A 20,449-nucleotide genomic window follows, 5' to 3' on the forward strand; every position below is an offset into this window, starting at 1 on the left:
AGAGTCAGATACGACTGAGCGACTTCACTTTCACTTTTCACTTCCATGCATTGGAGAAGGAAATGGCAACCCACTCCAGTGTTCTTGCCTGGAGAATCCCAGGGACGGGGGAGCCTGGTGGGCTGCCGTCTATGCGGTCACAGAGTCAGACATGACTGAAGTGACTCAGCAGCAGCAGCAGTGAATAATTATCAAAATTTATCATGTTTGTTGTTTCAACCAACGGTATTAGAATAAAATTCTGCGAGGAAAGTGGAATGAATGTATATTTCAGAGGGGGGAAAGGACAGTACCTAGAATCTCTAGCAACCAAGGAATAGCCTGTCAGTTTTTTTAGATGGATAGAACTGGGTTTCAAACCACTGTGATATTTAAACCCTGCTGGATAAACTTACAAGAGGAATCTAACAGTTTTCAACTACTTAATATGTTTCCTTATCGGCCCTCTAGCACAAAGAATTGGTTTACTCACAGTCTTTAGCTCTAATCATTGGTTCATGCTTAGTCCAGTTTTATTTAATTCACTTAATGCCACAAAGCAACCATCAAAACAAAAACTAGGACCTTAGTAATCTACATGTAACCTGCGGTCCCTCCAACCACCAATTCATTCCCCCTGCTTTCAACTCAAAGTAAGAATCATCCTGAATCCAGTAGCTATCGTTCCACTAGTTTCCTTTATACGTTATTACACACATACACAAAACCCTAATGTTGCTATTTGGTTGCTCTGAACCTTATAAAAAGGGCGTCATATTTTATATGCTGTTTTGGGAATTAGATATTTTTTCTTTAAAGTTAATTCTGTTACATTCTAGACCAGTGAATCTCAATCTTCAATACACACTGTAATCTCCTGGGAAATTTTTTAAAGTATGATGTCTAGGTCCATCCACAGGGATTTTGACTTCACTATCCTGGGGTGCAGCCTGGGCACCATAAACATTAACAGCTCCCTCAAATGATACCATTCAGTCAAGGTTAAGGACCACTGGAGATCCATTCTAGAAGAACGACACAGGAAAAGCTAACTACATGTGAGTAAGTAAACATGAAAAGTACAAAATGTCATGATGCCCATTTTTTATACACACATGAGGGGAGAGAGAGAGTTGAATGTATGAAGAAAAATATCAAAATGATACCAATGATTTTTCCTCTGGTGGCATTATAAAGTTTTAGTCTTCTTTTGCTAGACTTTTCCACAGAGAACACATTTTACTACTTTTTTTTAAGGAATTATACTTTGCTTTTTTTTTTTTTTTTTTAATAATCTGCATCATCTCACCAAAAGAGATATATATAGAAAAGAAGTACTATAGAAAAAGAGGCTCAACATCTGGCCATTAGAGAATTTCAAATTAAGACAACAAGATATCAATACACATCTATCAGAATGGCTAAACTCCAACACTCTGACAACATCAAATGCTGGCAAGGATGTGGAGCAACAGGAACTCTCATAAACTGCTGATGGGAATGCAAAATAGTACAGTCACTGTGGAAGACAATTTGGCAGTTTCTCACAAGACTAGATACGCTAATATACTATACTAATATGACCTGCCCATTGTGCTCCTTAGAATTTACCCAGATGAGTTGAAAACTTATATTCACATAAAAACCTTTATATTTATAATTGCCAAACACCTGGAAGCAACCAAAACATTCTTCAGTAGGTGAATTCTGAATAAACAAACTGTGATACATCCAGGCAATGGAATATTATTCAGCAATAAAAGGAAGTGAGCTTTTATTATCAAGCACAAAAAGACATAGAGGAATCTTCAACGCATATTGTTAAGTCAAAGAAGTCAATCTGAAATAAGCTACACAGTACATGATTCCAACCATTTGACATTCTGGAAAAGGCAAAAAAAAACTACAGAGACAATAAAATGATCAGCAGTTGCCAAGAATTTGGGAAGAAGGAAAAAAGAATCAATTTTTAGGGCAAAGCAACCACTCCAGTGTTCTTGCCTGGAGAATCCCAGGGGTGAGGGAGCCTGGTGGGCTTCCGTCTACGGGGTCGCACCGAGTCGGACATGACTGAAGCGACTTAGCAGCAGCAGCAGCAGCAACTACTCTATGTATTACTGTAATGACAGAAGCACGTCATTATACATTTGTCAAGACTCATAGAACAAATGACTCAAGGAGGGAACCCTAAAGTAAACTATGGACTTTAGTTAACAATATTGCTTCAATACTGGCTCATCAATTGCAGTAAATGTACCACACTGGTGTAAGATGTTAACAACAGCATTATAATGGAACTCTTGGTACTTTCCACTCAAATTTTCTGTAAGCCTAAAACTTTTCTGGGAAGAAAAAAACTCTTTATAAAAAATTACAAAGGAATTAATCTATGTTTAATATATATTTAATCTGCATCCCACTCTTCAGACTTTAATGCAAAGATAAATCCAAAGAGAACAGAGTTTAATAGGAGAGAGACTGCTTAACACAAAAATCTGAACTACCTACATACATGAGAGATCCACGTGGCCTGGAGGACAAGGAATATTATAATTGCCCTTGCGATGGGCTGCCTACAAACACTTGTAAGCTACTTCTTTTTTTAACAGAAAAACTTTTACTTCAATCTTGGATCCTACATTTGAATTTTTGTAGGCCAAAACCTCCAAAACCACTAACTTTTGGCCAAGCCCCAACACCACTGATTTACTTTTCCTTCCCATCACTTCCAAATCCAGCATCTCCAGAGCAGAACCAAGGGAGAAAACCCATGAGCAAAGGAGAAAGATGACGAGAGAGAGAGAAACCCAGCAGGCTGGAGAGACAGTACTGTCCATCTGCTTCTGTGTGGACATTTCAACTGTGCCATTTTCCCTTCTCCAAAGGAGAATACAAGGCAAAAATCAACTTCTTTCAGATGAAAGGGGACAAACAGGTACTGTGTAACCAATGATGTAAAGAAAAAACAGTCTGGCAGAGAAAACAAATCTTTTCCCACCATATCTCCTTCAACAACAAAAAAAGAAACAGGAAGAGAGAAAGAATAAGATTGAATTTGATCACATTTGTATATTCTTTCTCACATTCATTTAATAAAACCATGAACAAGTTCACTGAAGCATCTTTGTGGCCCTAAGTGAAAAGAAATACAAGAGAATCCATACACTCTAAAGCAGAATTATACTACTATCCATACCAAATAGTGTTACAGACACTTCAAACCAACTCCTTAGAATCTTAAAGAACTACAAACACTAATTTAACAAAGTCTCTGCTTTTTTTCAATTTACATCTTTAATAGTTTTTATTTCAAAAAGAATACATGCTTATTGTAGAAAAAAATTATTCAAAAATAAGTCAAAAGAAAATAAAAATCTTTCTCAGGCCCACTGTATAGACATAAGCACTGCTAACAACCTTTTAGACTTTTCATGTACTTTCTGCTTGCTGATTTAACCAAACTGAGGCAACAGTATACATACTCTTTTGGAACTAATTTGTATTTTCGCATTTCTGAATATTTCATCGACATCTTTTTCATAAAACAAACACAGACATGGCTATGTGCACTGTGCTCTGTCCACAAAAATTTTTGATCAAATGAATAACAGCCAGCATCTTTTCATTCTTGGCAAAGATTCAGATTCTTTTTCTACCCAATTTTCAGAAAACTTCTTTGGTTTTTCCTGGAAATATATTTCAGAATTAAACTACTGTCATTCTTTTTTCAGAACATGTAGATAAATGAGAAGAAAAAATGTGAGAGGTTACCCTTCTCATGACAAAAATAATTTGTAAATATTCAAGATGTCAGTCAGCCTGCAGATAGAAAAACACTACTGAATGTTAAGCTGCAAACCCACCTCTGACTGGTCTCCTCTTGGGTTAATAAACCAGTTAATATACTTCACTTCCTTGTCATTCTACCTTAAGTATGAGATATAATCACTTTGCTCTAGAATTCTGAAAATCAATCTCTACAAACTCATCAATATAAAATACAATATATACTGTTTATAAAAAATGAAAGTTGCACATTCTTTCTATACCTAAAACTATACTATTTTCTGTCCAGTGTTCCTAACAATTCATAATGAGCATTTAAAAATTAACGTTGCCAAAAGCTCCTATCTTGACAGATTTTCTTCATAGGTGTAAAGGTAAATGTCCTGAAACTGTAGGACATGGAAGGAGCCACAGACATGTGTTTATGGATGATAACATTATCCTTGTTTTACATAATCTCCAAGAATATTAGATATAGTAACTGCTTATGAATGAAGTACCTGTATTAATGTAATCAAGCTAGCTATTCTTCCAAAACTAGTTTTTAAAAATATTTTACCAAAAAGGGCAATCCATTTTACTTATAAAAAGCAACCAAAAAACTTTTCAACTCTGTAGCTCAGTGGAAACTGTCATAAATATGCACAAAATATACCTTACAAACAAGGAAATAGACATATTATCCCAATATAACTTCACAAATTCTTAATGTACTGTCTGTATACCATAAGTGCATGTTAAAGGCAATAAAATCTCATTAATCCTACAAAACATTAAGCACCTAGTATGTATGCACAACACCTAGCAGGCACCGAGTAGGTAACAACATCAGCTGCTGGTTATTGCAGGGTGACCAACCTTCCACCTTTCCCTTATCCAAGAGTAACTGGCATTAAACAAGTAATTACACAGTTAATTACTGAATGACAACTGAATTGACTACTGTGAATAATTACTAGATGACTGAGCATGTGTCCTTAAGTGGAAAAAGTGTGAATTAAAGGCCATACCTAGTACATTATAACTGAACATATTCCAATTTCTGAGTTACCACGTATCAAATCTTTAAAGTACGCTTCCTTCTGTGCAGAAATGACCTCTCTTCTGACTTTCCCAAGCTACATGTAGATGAGTGCAGATATGGAAAGAAAAGAGGCTGCTAGTCATAATAAGGAAACTTAAATATGACTTTATTTTCAAAATCAAGAATTCAAACAAAACACAACATCCAGGCAGTCTGACCTCCTCTAGATACTAACAAAACTATAAAATAACATTAGTAGTTTTAAAAAATTCATTACCATTAAGAAAACACATATAAAAAATCATTTACGTCTATGTTTATCCCTTAAATCACAATTCAATTTGGAATAAATCATAATTCATCACACAGCATCAAATATTTGTGTGTGGACATACATATACATATATGTAACATACAAATATAAAGACATAGGTATTTCTAGAGAGTTCACAAAAGTGCTTGTGCATATAGACACAGCAGTCCCTTCAACATTCAAAAAGACCTTTCCAGAGCTTCCTCAATGCAGTCTGTAATCACCACAGCACATTAACCACCAAGACAGTCCCTGACAGGACAATATATTAAGCAGAACCGATCCTATCATTCTCTGCTCATCCTCTCTTTCTGAAACCTTCTTCTTCCTCTGCCTTTTCTGTATACTGTGAGCTCGCTCTCCTCTGATCACCATAAAATGAGGCATGTCCCAAAAGAAACAAATAAAGCTCCAATAAACATACAAAAACTGTATTGTTCCATAATAAATTTTTGGAGACACAAAAGCATTATCCAAGGTTAAAAATCTGTGATTTTTCAGGAAGAATTCTGGAAGACTGTTTTAGAAGAATATGATACAACAGAAAGTGTAAATAGTGAGCACATGAAAAAAGATATCCTAACCATGATACACCACCTCAACACCATTAGGATGGCTGCTGTCCAAAAAACAGAAAATAACAAGTGTTGGCAAGGATGTGGAGAAATGGGAATTCCTGTACAATTCAAAATGGTGTGGCCACTATGAAAAACAGTACGGCAATTTCTCAAAAAATTAAACATAGAATTGCCATATTATCCATCAATTCCATTTCTGGGTATGTACTCAACAGGAAGCAGAATCTCAGAGGGATATCTGTACACCTAGGTTCACAACAGTCTTATTCACAAAAACCAAAAGGTGGAAGCAAACCAAGTATCCATCAACAGTTGCTGCTGCTGCTAAGTCACTTCAGTCGTGTCCAACTCTGTTCGACCCCATAGACAGCAGCCCATGAGGCTCCCCCGTCCCTGGGATTCTCCAGGCAAGAACACTGGAGTGGGTTGCCATTGCCTTCTCCAATGCAGGAAAGTGAAAAGTGAAAGTGAAGTTGCTGAGTTTTGTCCGACTCTTAGCAACCCCATGGACTGCGGCCCACCAGGCCCCTCCGCCCATGGGATTTTACAGGCAAGAGTACTGGAGTGGGGTGCCATTGCCTTCTCCTTCCATCAACAGATGAACAGATAAACAAAATGTAATCCACACAGTGGAATATTATTCAGCCTTAAAAAGTAATGAAATTCTGATACATGCTACCATAGGGATGAACTTTGAGGACAGTATGCTAATCGAAATAAGCCAGTCACAAAAAGACAAATACTATTTGCTCCCTCCAACAAGAGGTACCCAGAGTAGTCATATTCGTAGGGACAGAAAGTAGAATGGTGGTTGCTAAGGGATCAGGGGAGGGGAACATGAAGCTGTTTGATGAATACAGAGTTTCAGTTTTGCAAGACACAGAGTTCTGGAGATTGGTTGCACTATAATGTGAATATATTCAACACTATGCTAGCAAAGTAATGCTCAAAATTCTACAAGCTAGGCTTCAACAGAACATGAATCGAGAAATTCCAGATGCTCAAGCTGGATTTAGAAAAGGCAGAGGAACCAGAGATCAAACTGCCAACGCCCATTGGATCATCAAAAAATCAAGAGAGTTCCAGAAAAACATCTACTTCTGCTTTATTGACTACGCCAAAGCCTTTGGTTATGTGGATAACAACAAACTGGAAAATTCTTAAAGAGATGAGAATACCAGACCACCTTACCTGCCTCTTGAGAAAGCTGTATGCAGGTAGAACATGGAACAACGGACTGGTTCAAAATTGGGAAAGGAGTATGTCAAGGCTGTATATTGTCATCCTACTTATTTAATTTATATGCAGAGTATATCATGCAAAATGCAGGGCTGGATGAAGCACAAGGTGGAATCAAGATTGCCAGATACTGAAGAAATATCAATAACCTCAGATATGCAATGATACCACCATTATAGCAGAAAGCAAAGAAAAACTAAAGAGCCTTTTGATGAAGGTGAAAGGGGAGAGTGAAAAAGCTGGCTTAAAACTCAACATTCAAAAAACGAAGATCATGGCATCTAGTCCCATCACTTCATGACAAATAGATGGAGAAACAATGGAAATAGTGAGAGACTTTTATTTTCTTGGGCTCCAAAATCACTGCAGATGGTGACTACAGTCATGAAATTAAAAAATGCTTGCTCCCTGGAAGAAAAGCTATGATCAACCTGCTGCTGCTAAGTCGCTTCAGTCGTGGCTGACTCTGTGCAATCCCATAGACAGCAGCCCACCAGGCTCCCCCGTCCCTGGGATTCTCCAGGCAAGAACACTGGAGTGGGTTGCCATTTCCTTCTCCAATGCATAAAAGGAAAAGTGAAAGTGAAGTCGCTCAGTTGTGTCCGACTCTTAGCGACCCCAAGGACTTCAGCCTACCAGGCTCCTCCGTCCAAGGGAGTTTCCAGGCAAGAGTACTGGAGTGGGGTGCCACTGCCTTCTCCGATGACCAACCTAGAAAGCGTATTAAAAAGCAGAGACATTACTTTGCCAACAAAGGTTCGTATAGTCAAGGCCATGTTTTTTCCAACAGTCATGTATGGATGTGAGAATTGAACTATAAAGGAGGCTGAGGATCAAAGAACTGATGCTTTTGAACTGTGGTGTTGGAGAAGTCTCTTGAGAGTCCCTTGAACTTCAAGGAGATCCAACCAGTCCATCCTAAAGGAAATCAGTCCTGGGTATTCATTGGAAGGACTGATATTGAAGCTGAAACTCCAATACTTTGGCCACCTGATTCAAAGAGCCAACTCATTAGAAAAGACCCTGATGCTGGGAAAGACTGAATGTAAGAAGAGAAGAACAAGGAGAATGAGAGAGGACAAGACGGTTGGATGCCACCACCAATTCAGTGGCCGTGAGTTTGAGCAAGCTCTGGGAGATGGTAAAGGACAAGGAAGCCTGACATGCTGCAGTCCATGGGGGTAGCAAAGAATCAGACACGACTGAATGACTGAACAACAACTGAACTGTACTCTTAAAAGCAGTTAAGATGGCATTTTGCATTTTGGATATTTTATCACAATTTTTTTTAAGTTTTCCTGTCTAAAAATCAAATATGCAACTGAAAGCAACTTTATGTTGTTTTGAGCCTACTAAGTCACCTACTAGTGATAGTGAAACTGATATTCTATATATCAATTACCAGAGTCACTATAAATTGATGTCATTTTTTAAGAAAGACAGGAAGATTTAAGCAAAAATATTTCAGTATTATAAATCTAGCCTAAGGAGTTATAGGCTTTTTTTAAAGAAATAGGGCAAAATCACCAAATATATTCATTTTGCAAACCTTTCTTTAAATGAACCATCTTAAAAAAAAAAAAAAAGGAAATAAACAAGTTACTATGCATTGTTACCTTTAAGGAATAAAATTATGAATTCTAATTATAAAAACTATTATGGAAATATGGTAACTAAAACCAATGTTAGAAATTCAAATATAAAAGTGCATACACCCTATGAACCCAATTATATCAAAATATATATAGCAAGACAATACCAGAGGGTCATGCAAAAAAGCAAATGAATGGGGTTACCAAAGACTTTCTCTCCTTTCCAAATGGACTTATTTTAATGTTATGGTTATACTTTAAAACAACAACAATGAAAGGGAATTAGTGAAGATGAAGAAAACAGATTCGTTTAGATGAGATTAGGTAAAATTAAGTACAAAATGGAGGCAACGGGAGAGTGTTCATCTAAACTAAAGTTGCCAACTTTAATCCCCTCCAAACACCTATTTCTACCAATGCTAAATTCACCTCCATTTCCTAGTCTCTCAACTACAGACCTTTACGCCTGCCATTTCTTCTGTTTAGAACCCTCTCCCCGCCAGCCTCAGCTGGAAGATGATTTCCCCAGGGTGGGCTTCCTGTGCTCCCCAGGGAGAGGCTCCTGGCTCCTGCAGACACCTACATCTCCTGTCTGCACTCCCAGCACTGGGCTGTCCGTCTTCCCCACTAGTTAAGGGCTCCATGAGATGCTGGTCTTGTCCTTGTCTATTAATAAATCCCCAAAGACCAACACAGCAGCAGTGCATGGGGAGGTGCTCACTAATACTTGTTGTACTAAACAAAAGCATTATTAATACTTATTCCAAGTCATGGATTCTCTCCCTTAAAATCTGTTTTAAAATCAGACTCAAACACAACTCCTAAAATATTTTAAGAAATTAATTTATATCACCTGTCTCAGTGTTGTCTAAAAACAAGTTTTGAACCTCTTATACTTTTGCAATAGTCCATCAATTTTCTAGCTTCCAATATACCTTTCAATTATTAAACTTTTAAGAGTTATAACTATAGATGGTAAGTATTCTGACATTTCACATTAAATTTAATATAACCCATAAATCTCTAAAACCGAATGGGAATTGGAGCCTTAGTATGTTCATTTATTCTATTTTAGCTAAAGAAAATTTATTAGGACAAAGAAGCATCAGGTTACGGGAAGGGCTAATCTTTAGTGAAGCAAATTCAATTAATAGATGAAGAGCTGCAGCTGGTTTACTGTTATTTAAAAAAACACTAAATTCAACACTGCTATACCTTATTTCACAGTACCTGTTCAAGAGCATCTTGAGATTTCTGTCAATGTAATTCAAAACAGAAATCATACAGAAAGGAATTTCTCTTGATAAAAGCCAAATGTTATCTCCTTTCAAGGTCATCTCACATTCTAGAAAATATTTTATTGCCATTTTTTGAAACCTTCATAATTAAGCAAAACAGAAACTTGCAAAGCAGAACGATAAATCCTGTTCTTATGGAAGATATTTGAACTCTATTTCAATTAAAGAAAAAATGGGAAATTTTTCTGCGAAAGAACCAAATGGGAAGGAAATGGAGCGATCACTACACAGTCCCCCTGTCCCTTCCAGAACTTCCTGAGGAATGCCCCCAAACCTGTCACACAGGCCAGGGTGGATCCCGGCAGAGGAGCCTCAGACAGTCCTAACCTGAGGGACGCTCTGTGAAAGAGCTGGCCTGCATTCGTGTAGGACACAACATCCTGTGAGATAAAGAACATCTGAGGAACCTTCCAGATTAGAGGAGACTGAAGACACCAGACACTAAATGCAAGGTGTGAATGACACTCAGCTGGACCCTGCACTGGAGAGACAGAAGTGCCGCAATTACTGAGGAAACTGTAAACAATGAGGTGTGGTCTGTAGACCAGATAAACACAATCTATTAAAGCAGTTTTACTGTGGTCACGTTATGAGAGCCTTCCTCTTCAGGACTACTTACTGAAATACAAAATGGAGCATGACATAGGCAACCTATTCTCAAATGGTTCCAAAATCAGTAACATGTATTTTTTAATAACACACATTCAGATACTTAAAAATAAAAGACAGAATTGATCCCATGGGAAAAATAAAGTTGGACCAGGTGGAAAGGAGGGATAGAATTTCACCTGCTGAGAACAGACACACACTTAGACAGAAAAAAATAACTTAAGAAGGACAGCACTGAAAACCTAGAGGTCATTACTGTCCACGAGAATGCAGCTCAATAAATTCAAGCAAGTTGGAAATTCAAATTCTGTTGTGCCATAATTGTCACAAACAAGTTTGCAGAGTTCTTCCAACGCTGATAATACCTAGTTCCTCCTTTCCTGACACATAACACTTCCCACTTGAGCTATATCTACATATCACATAAGGAAATAGCAGAAAGTCATGAAGGGAAAATAGAAGAGATCAACTATTTACAAAAAACTTAATACACTTTTGCTTTTCGAATTTTTTTAAGTTATAGTCAAGCAAACATATTTTGCTCTACTTTGCATGTACTAGAACGTAACAAGGTTAACCAGTGAGATCAAACACAGGACTTTACAGGGTTAAAAGCTTTTACCATGCATCCAGTAAACTCCATTCTATCCTATTCTTCTAGAATCCAAAATAGGCAACAGCACTTTTAAAAGGCACTGCGATTCCAAATGCCCCACAATTTAATGTAAGATGTATACGAGTGCACACTAGTGTTTAACTGTAATGTTTCTACATTCCATTGTTTAAAGCTTAACACCTGACCGCTCCAAAAGTGTAAGTGCAAAGAAAACTGTCGTAGCTCCATGGGTACCTGGGTAATGCCAGCAGAAGTCAGCTTCTGAACTTAGTGGGGAAAACAGCACTCTACTACCATCTGCCTATACAATGACCACCATCTCTGAACTTGAATAAGAGATAACTCATATAAGAAGTGTTCACAGGCTTCCCTGGTGGCTCAGAGGTAAAGAATGCGCCCGCCAACGCAGGAGACACAGGTTTGATCCCTGGTCTAGGAAGATCCCACAAGTCACAGAGCAACTAAGCCTGTGCGCCACAACTGCTGAGCCTGTGCTCTGCAGTCCGGGACCCACCACCACTGAAGTCCACGCCCTAGAGCCTGTGCTCCTCAGCAGGAGAAGCCACCACAATGAGAAGCCTGCACAGGGCAACGAAGAGCAGCCCCCACTAGGGAAAACCCTGTGCAAAACAAAGAACAAGCACAGCCAAAAATTAATTAATTTAGTTAAATAAAAAAAGAAAGAAGTATCCAATCCCATTTGGCTTCCTAACTTCTGGACCACAATCATGACAGAAACATATGCAACATTTCCTGTTTTAAAAAACTAACTATGGCTCAGTGCTTAAAATGGGAATCAGGGAAGAGGGTAAGGGAACCTGGGGAAATCTTTCCACTCTATTCTTGACCCTCTCAGCCCACGGCTTTAAAGAGAGGCTAGAAAGAATTATTTCATAATCACTTTTCTATCTACAAAAAAGGGGAAAAAAGGTAACACCAAAATACCACTTTAGATCAGTTTTGAGGGAGAAAGACAGAGGCTAGAGAAATTTAATACAAATTTCACACATCTGAGAAATGAGAGGACAACCATACAATGACATCCATCATATACATTCACAGGCTCCAATTCCTTTAACAGAAAATGTCTATTTGACTTATCTTTTGATAAATGAAAAATACTAAAAGTCACACCTATAATATTTTCATATAGAAATTCATTTTAGATAAGTTTATGTATGAAATTTTCAAACCAGTACATCAGTTCTAATAAAGTGGATTCAAGAAACTGTAAAAATCAAATCCTATTTTCTGAAATTAGCATCCTTTTCAAAGAGATTTCTCTCAAGATTTTGTTAAATGCAGCTATGTCAGTATTTAAAATGCAGTTCAACTTAAATTTTCTTTTCTTTATCTTCTGTGGTACAAAGCTATTCCATAAGATAGGACATATATTCCAGATAGACTATTGTTGTAGAGAGAAGACAATACTTAAGAAAAGTCTTATCTTACTTGCTGCATGATTTTTTCTATTTAATAAAACTCAGAAGAATCTTTATGCTACCACTCAGGGGTTTAGTAACCTACTCAACAGTTATAGCATTATCTGCTCTCGTGAATGTTAAACCAAGTCTTCACCTCAGCATTGTCTCTCAGTCTGTGCTCCAATGAATGATGATATTTGTTCCTCTTACTAGAAAGACACAAATACACTACATCCCAAATTATTCACCACCATTACCTTTTCTTCATATAAAAGAGAAATATTTCATATTCAGAACTGACTCAAAAAACTCACTCCACCAATTAGGCCAAAGGGCAGAATCAAACACCTCCAACACAATAGACTCATTCCTGGATTGCCCAGTCAACATCCAAAAAGACTCTCTTAGGAAACATGTCATGCAATTACTTACAGAGCAAAACTTTTCCAAATAAAGTGAAATAAATGCAGAAGTAAAGATTTAAAAATTTAAAATAGACTGGATAAACTTCATCTTTTTAACTTAAAACTTGGGAAAAGAAAAATAAGTAGTATCCTAAGTTATCACTTTTGGTTTTTGTTGCTATTTTGGCTTTTTTAAAAAAAATTTAATCAAAATAATCATCTAGAAATTATTAAGCACTGCTCTTTACACAAACTACTCTTACTGTTACAATCTCCATCAAAGATCTAAAATATCCATTTTAAATTACAGCCAGACTTTAAATATAACAGCTTTATTTCATTTTTGACACCATCTGATAAAATAAAATGTTTAATAAATTTGATAAATGTTGCTGCTGCTTTGACTCTGTGCGACCCCATGGACAGCAGCCTATCAGGCTCCCCAGTCCCTGGGATTCTCCAGGCAAGAACACTGGAGTGGGTTGCCATTTCCTTCTACAATGCATCCAAGTGAAAATGCTAAACATTGCTAAATATGGCAAATATAGAAAATTAAGACCAATTTAAGTACTGAAAAATCAAAAGGCTTTTTGTCAACTGTAAAAAGCTAACAATTCACAATGAAATGCACATCACAGCAGCACAACATATTTCACAAGATACATATTCAGCCTCAGAACTTGACAGGATATATAAAAATCTAGAATAAAAGCCGAAAAACATCTTAAAGCATTTAACAAATTCTTTAGGTCTTACAGTTGGGGCCTCCCAATTCATGTGTCAGGATATACAGAACCTGATCTCTGGGCCTGGCCTGAGGTGTCAGAGCTGGCTGCCTCCAAGACCCCAACGTCTGCATCAGTTGATCCCACATGCCGTGCAGCCACGGCCAGGTCCTACACGGTTCATGACATGCAAAGGGCGAGGAAACGCTACAGAGGCACATACAAGGACCCAGTTCTTGTAATCTCTAGAGAAACACTGACAAAATTTCTAGTTACCCAACAATCTCACCCAAATCTAGGTTTGGAAATCCTATCTAGATTTTAATGACGTATCTTCCTATTTCTTAACCTGTGCCATATTTTACCGTATCTTCTCCAATGTTTGTTTCAAAAACAGAAACTCTGATTTACTCAGTCCCCTCCCACCTTTATGAAAACTGACAAGCCCCTGGGAGCTGCAGCACAGCAAAGACCATGACAACATTCCCTAACCCATGGTCCCCATCATCCACTCAAGAATGATTGCCATTGCTAGAGAAAATCAAGTTGGCAAGAGACAGAGACTCAACGCGTTATTTCCAAGGGAGCAAGGAAAGAGCTGAAAACTAAGAACAAAACTAGGAAAGGCAAACACTGCCTGTGACCCATCTTTTTAATTTATATCTAACAAAAATGTCTCTTTGTCAGAGGAATTTTTCCAGAATGAAATCTTAAGTAGTCCCCCTCACTGAGGTCCCTCAACAGTTCTAAGCTGGGCACTATAACCTAAGTCCAAACCTCCTGAAATGTGTTCACCATGGACCCTGATTTCATCTACACCAGCTTTACCTCTCACAAGCTCTTCCCCAGCTCTATACTCCAGAATGTTCAACCACTCAGTAACACCCTCCTGTGGTCAAACCCTCACGTCTTTCTCACAGTGCTCCCCTACTTGGAACGCTTTATCCTATTAACACACACACACACTCTTCATGGGAGCAGCTCAAACTTCACCTAAGAACAGTAACACATGGAACAGTTATCACACAGTAAGGGGGTCACACAGGAACACTCAAATCCATGCACTATTTATTGAGCATCTACTGAGTGCCAGGAACTAAGCTTAGTTCGGAGAAGGCAATGGCAACCCACTCCAGTACTCTTGCCTGGAAAATCCCACAGACGGAGGAGCATGGTAGGCTGCAGCCCATGGGGTCGCTAAGAGTCGGACACAACTGAGCAACTTCACTTTCACTTTTCACTTTCATGCATTGGAGAAGGAAACGGCAACCCACTCCAGTGTTCTTGCCTGGAGAATCCCAGGGATGGGGGAGCCTGTTGGGCTGCTGTCTATGGGGTCACACAGAGTCGGACACGACTGAAGCGACTTAGCAGTAGCAGCAGCAGGAATAAGTCTTTACCCTGAAGGAGTTTACAGATTAGATAAAGACTGGAGTGAACGGGCCAGTGATTTTCCTGGAGGAGATCAGCTGCAAGAGTGAGGCAGGCAGCGTGCTCTGGAGGAGCAGCACCCTGGGGCTCCCCCAGCGAGTGAAGGGGTGCATGGATGGTGGAGAGGAGCTCTAGGATCCAGGGAACTGAACAGAAATTGATTTTTTTTTTTTAATTTTAAATGTGATGTAAGGATATGAGACTTCATTATAATCCCAGTGGTTAAACCCCCAATGGCATTGTTCATGTTTTGCAGCTCCCTGTTTTCACAACAAACACTGAGAAATCACTGATAAAATATAAAGACAAATGACCAAAAGGACATTACCTATGCCCCTAACAAGTTAAACATCTCCACGGATCAGAAATCTCACAGGAACACAAAGTGTGAGCCTAAGCGAGGCCAGGAGGTCTGCCGGGCTCTGGGCCCCAGACAGGAAAAGGCAGCAGGCAGGCAGTGGGCTCTCAGGGATTAACATGAGTTGATCGGATCGGGTAGCAAGGGCTCCAAGTGAACTAGGGTCAGCAGCAGGCACTTTGCTGAAAACCAGGCACTGGGGTGGCGCTCTGCCTTCTTTAGGGAACTAGATCGAAAAGATTTGTGCTAACTGCACTGAGGCCACAGCCTAGGAAACGGCTGACCTCTTGCCAGCTGACCCAGTGACCAAATCTGTGATATCCCCAACGTCACCGGGGCCGGGGCCTGGTCCACTAACACAAGACCTAATTCTGATCTGGGAACTCTAAAGCCAGGCAGAGACAAGGGCAAAACTGCCAGACCAGCAGGGGAAACCAGAGAGAGAAAGAGACAGGAAAAAGAAAACTCCCATCACAAGAAAACTCCCGTGCCTGCAAAATTACAGAACATGATGTCGACACCAATAATATCAACAACCAGAACATAAATTCACTGCAGACAAAACAAATCATCAAACGACCTGAAAAAGACTAAAATAAACATGTTAAAGACCCTCAAAGAGATAAGTAACAAGAGAAGTGAAAACATTTTAAACACAAACAAGCAGAAATGAGAAATGAACTAGTGGATATAAAAAAGAACCGATTAAAAATCTTGCAGATGAAGTATAACCATTGTAATTTATAAATAAAAATGTTTGTGGTTCCAGTACTCATCATCAGACGCCTAGTAAGCCACCCCTCCCTCTACCTTCAGGCTCACAGGGCTCTGAGTTTTGCGGGACAGCCGTGTCAGACTCCAAGACTCAAAAATGAAAGACACCTGGGCATTTGTCCTCAAAGAACTTGCCATCTGTAAGTGACACTACTAGACCACTAAGATTACAAAGTAGAACAAAATTTAAATTTCAAAAAAAGTAAGCATTTCTTAAGTTAAAATGCTCTTAGTGTTCATGAGCTTATACTACCATCTTTACTAGAGTTGGCACTCTACAAGAGAGAAACATTCTCACCAAATTTCACATGAATGGAGCTGAAATAACAAAAGCTGCTTCTTTCTTAATCTGTATTTGAACTCATCTGGCAACTATCCTTATTTATTCAAAGCACACAACCAAAAAAGTAACCCACTGAAAAGTCTCCAAAACCCAAGACCACAGCTTGCAGTATTACTTTTAGTAGAAACTACTCAAAGATCTCACAATAACAACAGCTTCACTTTCACTTATCAACTTTTGCCTGATTATTCAAATTGATGAGAAAAGCTACTGTATTCCTATCGAGGTTAATATAATCAGTACGTGAAAAATTTTAAACTCTGTGCTATTATATTCTAATAAGAAAATATTAACTTCATCCCAGTTTCCCTTACCAAAAAGGCTGTACTCTAAAAGTACACAACAGTCATAGGATCCCAATCAAGATAAAATCTTAATTCTTTCCTCACTCTCTAGAAGTAAACAATTAAAATAGTAAAGTCTAGTTCTCCTGTTCATGAACAGAAGTAGAAAGGAATGACAGGAAATATTATATATACTATCCCCTTACAACTGAGAAGATAAAATCTATTTCAAAAGATAAGTCTATAAGATAGACTTGGTTCCTTGATCCAAAGACACTGATATAGCTTTGATTAAATAACATTAACCCATGTTACCCAATGATTAAATGTCACATAATAAAATCTCTGCTAATTATGGTCGATTGCCATCTTCCCTCTTCATTTTTCTAAAGAGTCACTTTCCAATGAATAGTCAATAGAAAAGTTTAGATGGTAAACTAAGCCAGCCAAGAAGCTAATGACAAAGAGATCCTCACATCTAACTTCTTAGAATAAATCAACCACCACACAGGACCACCTTCTTTTAAACAGAGACAAAGGCACGTTATTGGGCCACACCGCAATATTCAATCACTGATGAAGTGACGTAACTCCAATTTGCCTAGGACACTTACCCATGACTGGAGATGTCTCTGTATGTGGTCCCGATCCGGCGCTACACCCAAATCTGCTGTCCAGTGTTTCTCAGAGGAATACATGTCCTGGGAAGAAAACAGAGAAAGAAATCATATTTTCTAAAGGTCAATATTTAAAATTTTCTAAAAGAAAATAAAAATAATTTACTTACAAAAATTTACTATTTTCAAAAAAAAAAAAAACAAAGACCCTGACATCATCTAAATGTAAAAAAATTACCAATCTTTGGAACATCATGATTCTGTTCATATTTTCCTTTTTCTGTAAGAAGTTACCCCAAAAGCAAATAATATGTATAAAGTTGTTGCCACAGAAACTTATTAATCTGTTTTCAGTTCCCTCCATCACCACATAAATAAGTCAGAGGAAGAAAGCACCCCATTTTGGGTAAATTAAACACATTACACCTGCTGAATGTATTTTGACTGCACATAAATGATTTATACACACCATCAAATAAAAGTTACCAAAGTTACTGCTATACTTTCTCTAATAATGGGCCTTTTCTTCATTATAAAGTAATAGGGCTTCATTGTTTTAAAAAATTGGAAACAGCTAAGTAGAAAGAAAAAATTATTTCAATAGTACAATGCCACTACATCTACCCAGTCATTTGTGGCATGTCTCCTTTCCAGGAATTTTCTGTATATATTTTTAAAGTGTACTTTTATAAACCCTACATACAAAATTCTGTATTTGGTTCTTTTCAGTTGAGTAAAACTTAATGCATCACCCTGTATTACTTTTAAATACAAAGTTAACCCTTTGTTAGCATATAATCATAAATCTTCCTCCCTTGATAATATGGCTTCCCTGGTGGCTCAGATGGTAAAGCATCTGCCTGCAATGAGGGAGACCCGGGTTCGATCCCTGGGTGGGGAAGATCCTCTGGAGAAGGAAATGGCAACCCATTCCAGTATCCTTGCCTGGAAAATCCCATGGATGGAGGAGCCTTGTATGCTACAGTCCATGGTGTCGCAAAGGGTCAGACACAACGGAGCAACTTCACTTTCCTTTTTGATAATATATTAAAGAAAATGAGGCACAAAGAAACATTTAAACACTACCACGGGTGCACAAGTATCTCCCTGAACCTAATGGATGAAATTCCACAAACCAGATAATATCAGATTCGATACCAAATTTACACTTGTGCTCAGGGAGCTGCCCTCATAAACTGATTAGCTACCTCTCAGGATCACAAGGAAGGGTGATACCTTTCTAAGTCAATTAAGAAAACAGCACAATAGTAATCTGTTTCTGCTTCTGAAACAGATTCCAGTTCAAGAAACATTCTTTGAAGAAATAACGCTTGCCCCATCTCTAACTCGTCTTTACTCACGCCATGCAGTATATGAAAGCAGTGTGAACTTGCAGAAGGACGCCCAGTTCCGACGCCAGCAGGGTCCACGTGCTCTCACTAGCCGCAGCCTGTCACTGCAGGGGGCGCTGCATGATCACCTGGCCCCCTCCCCACATGGCCTCGCACTGGGTATTATGAAATGATTTCCATTTCCAGGTAACCCGATTATTCTCCCCAAAATGAGAAGCTGTATGAAAAAATCTAAAATAATCCACATGACAATAGGGTCTGACCATGAAAACACTGTCTTCCTGGCGCTTCACCCAGCCCACCCAGGAGACTAGGTGGTGGGCCAGGCTTCCTGGTGTCACAGGGTGGCTGGGGCCGCCACCCTGTGACACAGAGTAGACCACACACTCAGAGGCCCCGGGAGCTCACATGTAGCTCACTCACACCTGTGGGGACTGCTCTCTCTGTTCATATTTATATCGAAGTTTCTTATCTTAAATTTAAAATTCCTAAATGGCAACATCAAAGCACTTTGTACTAAGCCGTGCACCCTTCCTACCCATAGTTATGAACTGCCAAATAAATACTTATTTAAGGACTGCAGTTCCTCAGATATTAGTTTTCTCAGCACCAAAAATAGTAACCTCAAAAGAAACAGGACAATAAGACTTATAAACACTGAATTTATAACCTTACCATCTGAGTTGATAAATGTACTTGACAAATATGCAACAATGCATGAGCTGGAATTAATGTCATGGAGTAGTTCTTAGAAAACATATTTTTAAATTACTTATAATTGAAGTCACGTGTTCAAGACTCTTTATGCCAATCACAGCTTTGAAATGCAAACCCTTCATGCACAAGTAGGTGGGCTACCAATTCTTTTCAGCAATGAGGCAGTTTAGTAGCTCAAAAGATAACATTTTCAGATTTCCTCCTGTAAATGCTATCGCCTGGACAAACAAAGGAGAAAGAAGAATCTTACATGTTGTTTTTCACACCATCTAAGAGGGAAAGAGTACTCTGTCTCAAATCCACAGTTTCACATAAAAGGCATTATCGGGGTACTTCTGCATAAGCTGGCCTTTCAACGCATTTTACAGGAACTTGAGCCAGGGGTACTTTCAAGTGTCTCCTCCAACTTTTGTGACAAAGCCATATTCAGGGAACTCAGGTTCTAGCTAAAGGAAAGAAATTCCACCATACCCTTTTCTTTATTGCAGGCACCAAACATGACCTAAAAATAATTCCCGTCATTCTTGGTCACCTAAAACTTAAATTTAACAGAATTATAAATCACAACATACAGGATCACAGACTACTGTCTCTAACAGTATTCTTCCCAGAGATCAAATTAATATTAACTTATTTCATTGTACAATAAGTCTTCTTAAAAAGAGAATACTCAAAAAATCCCAATATCCACTAAAAACTGATGTGATCTTCATTTTTAGTCTCATCACAAAGTATATTTTTTAAAAAATCAGATTTAATCTTGAAGATATTGTGCAAAGTGAAATAAGCAAGTCATAGTAGGAAAAGCGGTTTCCCAGGTGGCACGCTGGTAAAGACTACGCCTCCCAATGCAGGAGACACGAGAGACAAAGGTTTGATCCCTAGGTTGGGAAGATTTCCTGGGTAGGAAATGGCAACCCACTCCAGTATTCCTGCCAGGAAAATTCCATGGACAGAGAAGCCTGGCAGGCTACAGTCTATGGGGT

The 20,449-nt window shown here is 38.5% G+C and overlaps 1 protein-coding gene across 4 annotated transcripts in view; it reads right to left on the minus strand.

The window, feature by feature from the left end:
* USP6NL (USP6 N-terminal like) overlaps positions 1–20,449 on the minus strand; it is a 135,207-nt gene that overhangs the window by 101,941 nt on the left and 12,817 nt on the right. For all 4 annotated transcript variants that reach the window (XM_027560198.1, XM_027560201.1, XM_027560199.1 and 1 more), the window contains exon 2: positions 17,392–17,478. In XM_027560198.1, the coding sequence (XP_027415999.1) occupies positions 17,392–17,395 (4 nt within the window). In that variant the 5' untranslated portion in view covers positions 17,396–17,478. The remainder of the gene's footprint in view (positions 1–17,391; positions 17,479–20,449) is intronic.

Source organism: Bos indicus x Bos taurus, chromosome 13 (assembly GCF_003369695.1).
Source record: "Bos indicus x Bos taurus breed Angus x Brahman F1 hybrid chromosome 13, Bos_hybrid_MaternalHap_v2.0, whole genome shotgun sequence".
NCBI lineage: Eukaryota > Metazoa > Chordata > Mammalia > Artiodactyla > Bovidae > Bos > Bos indicus x Bos taurus.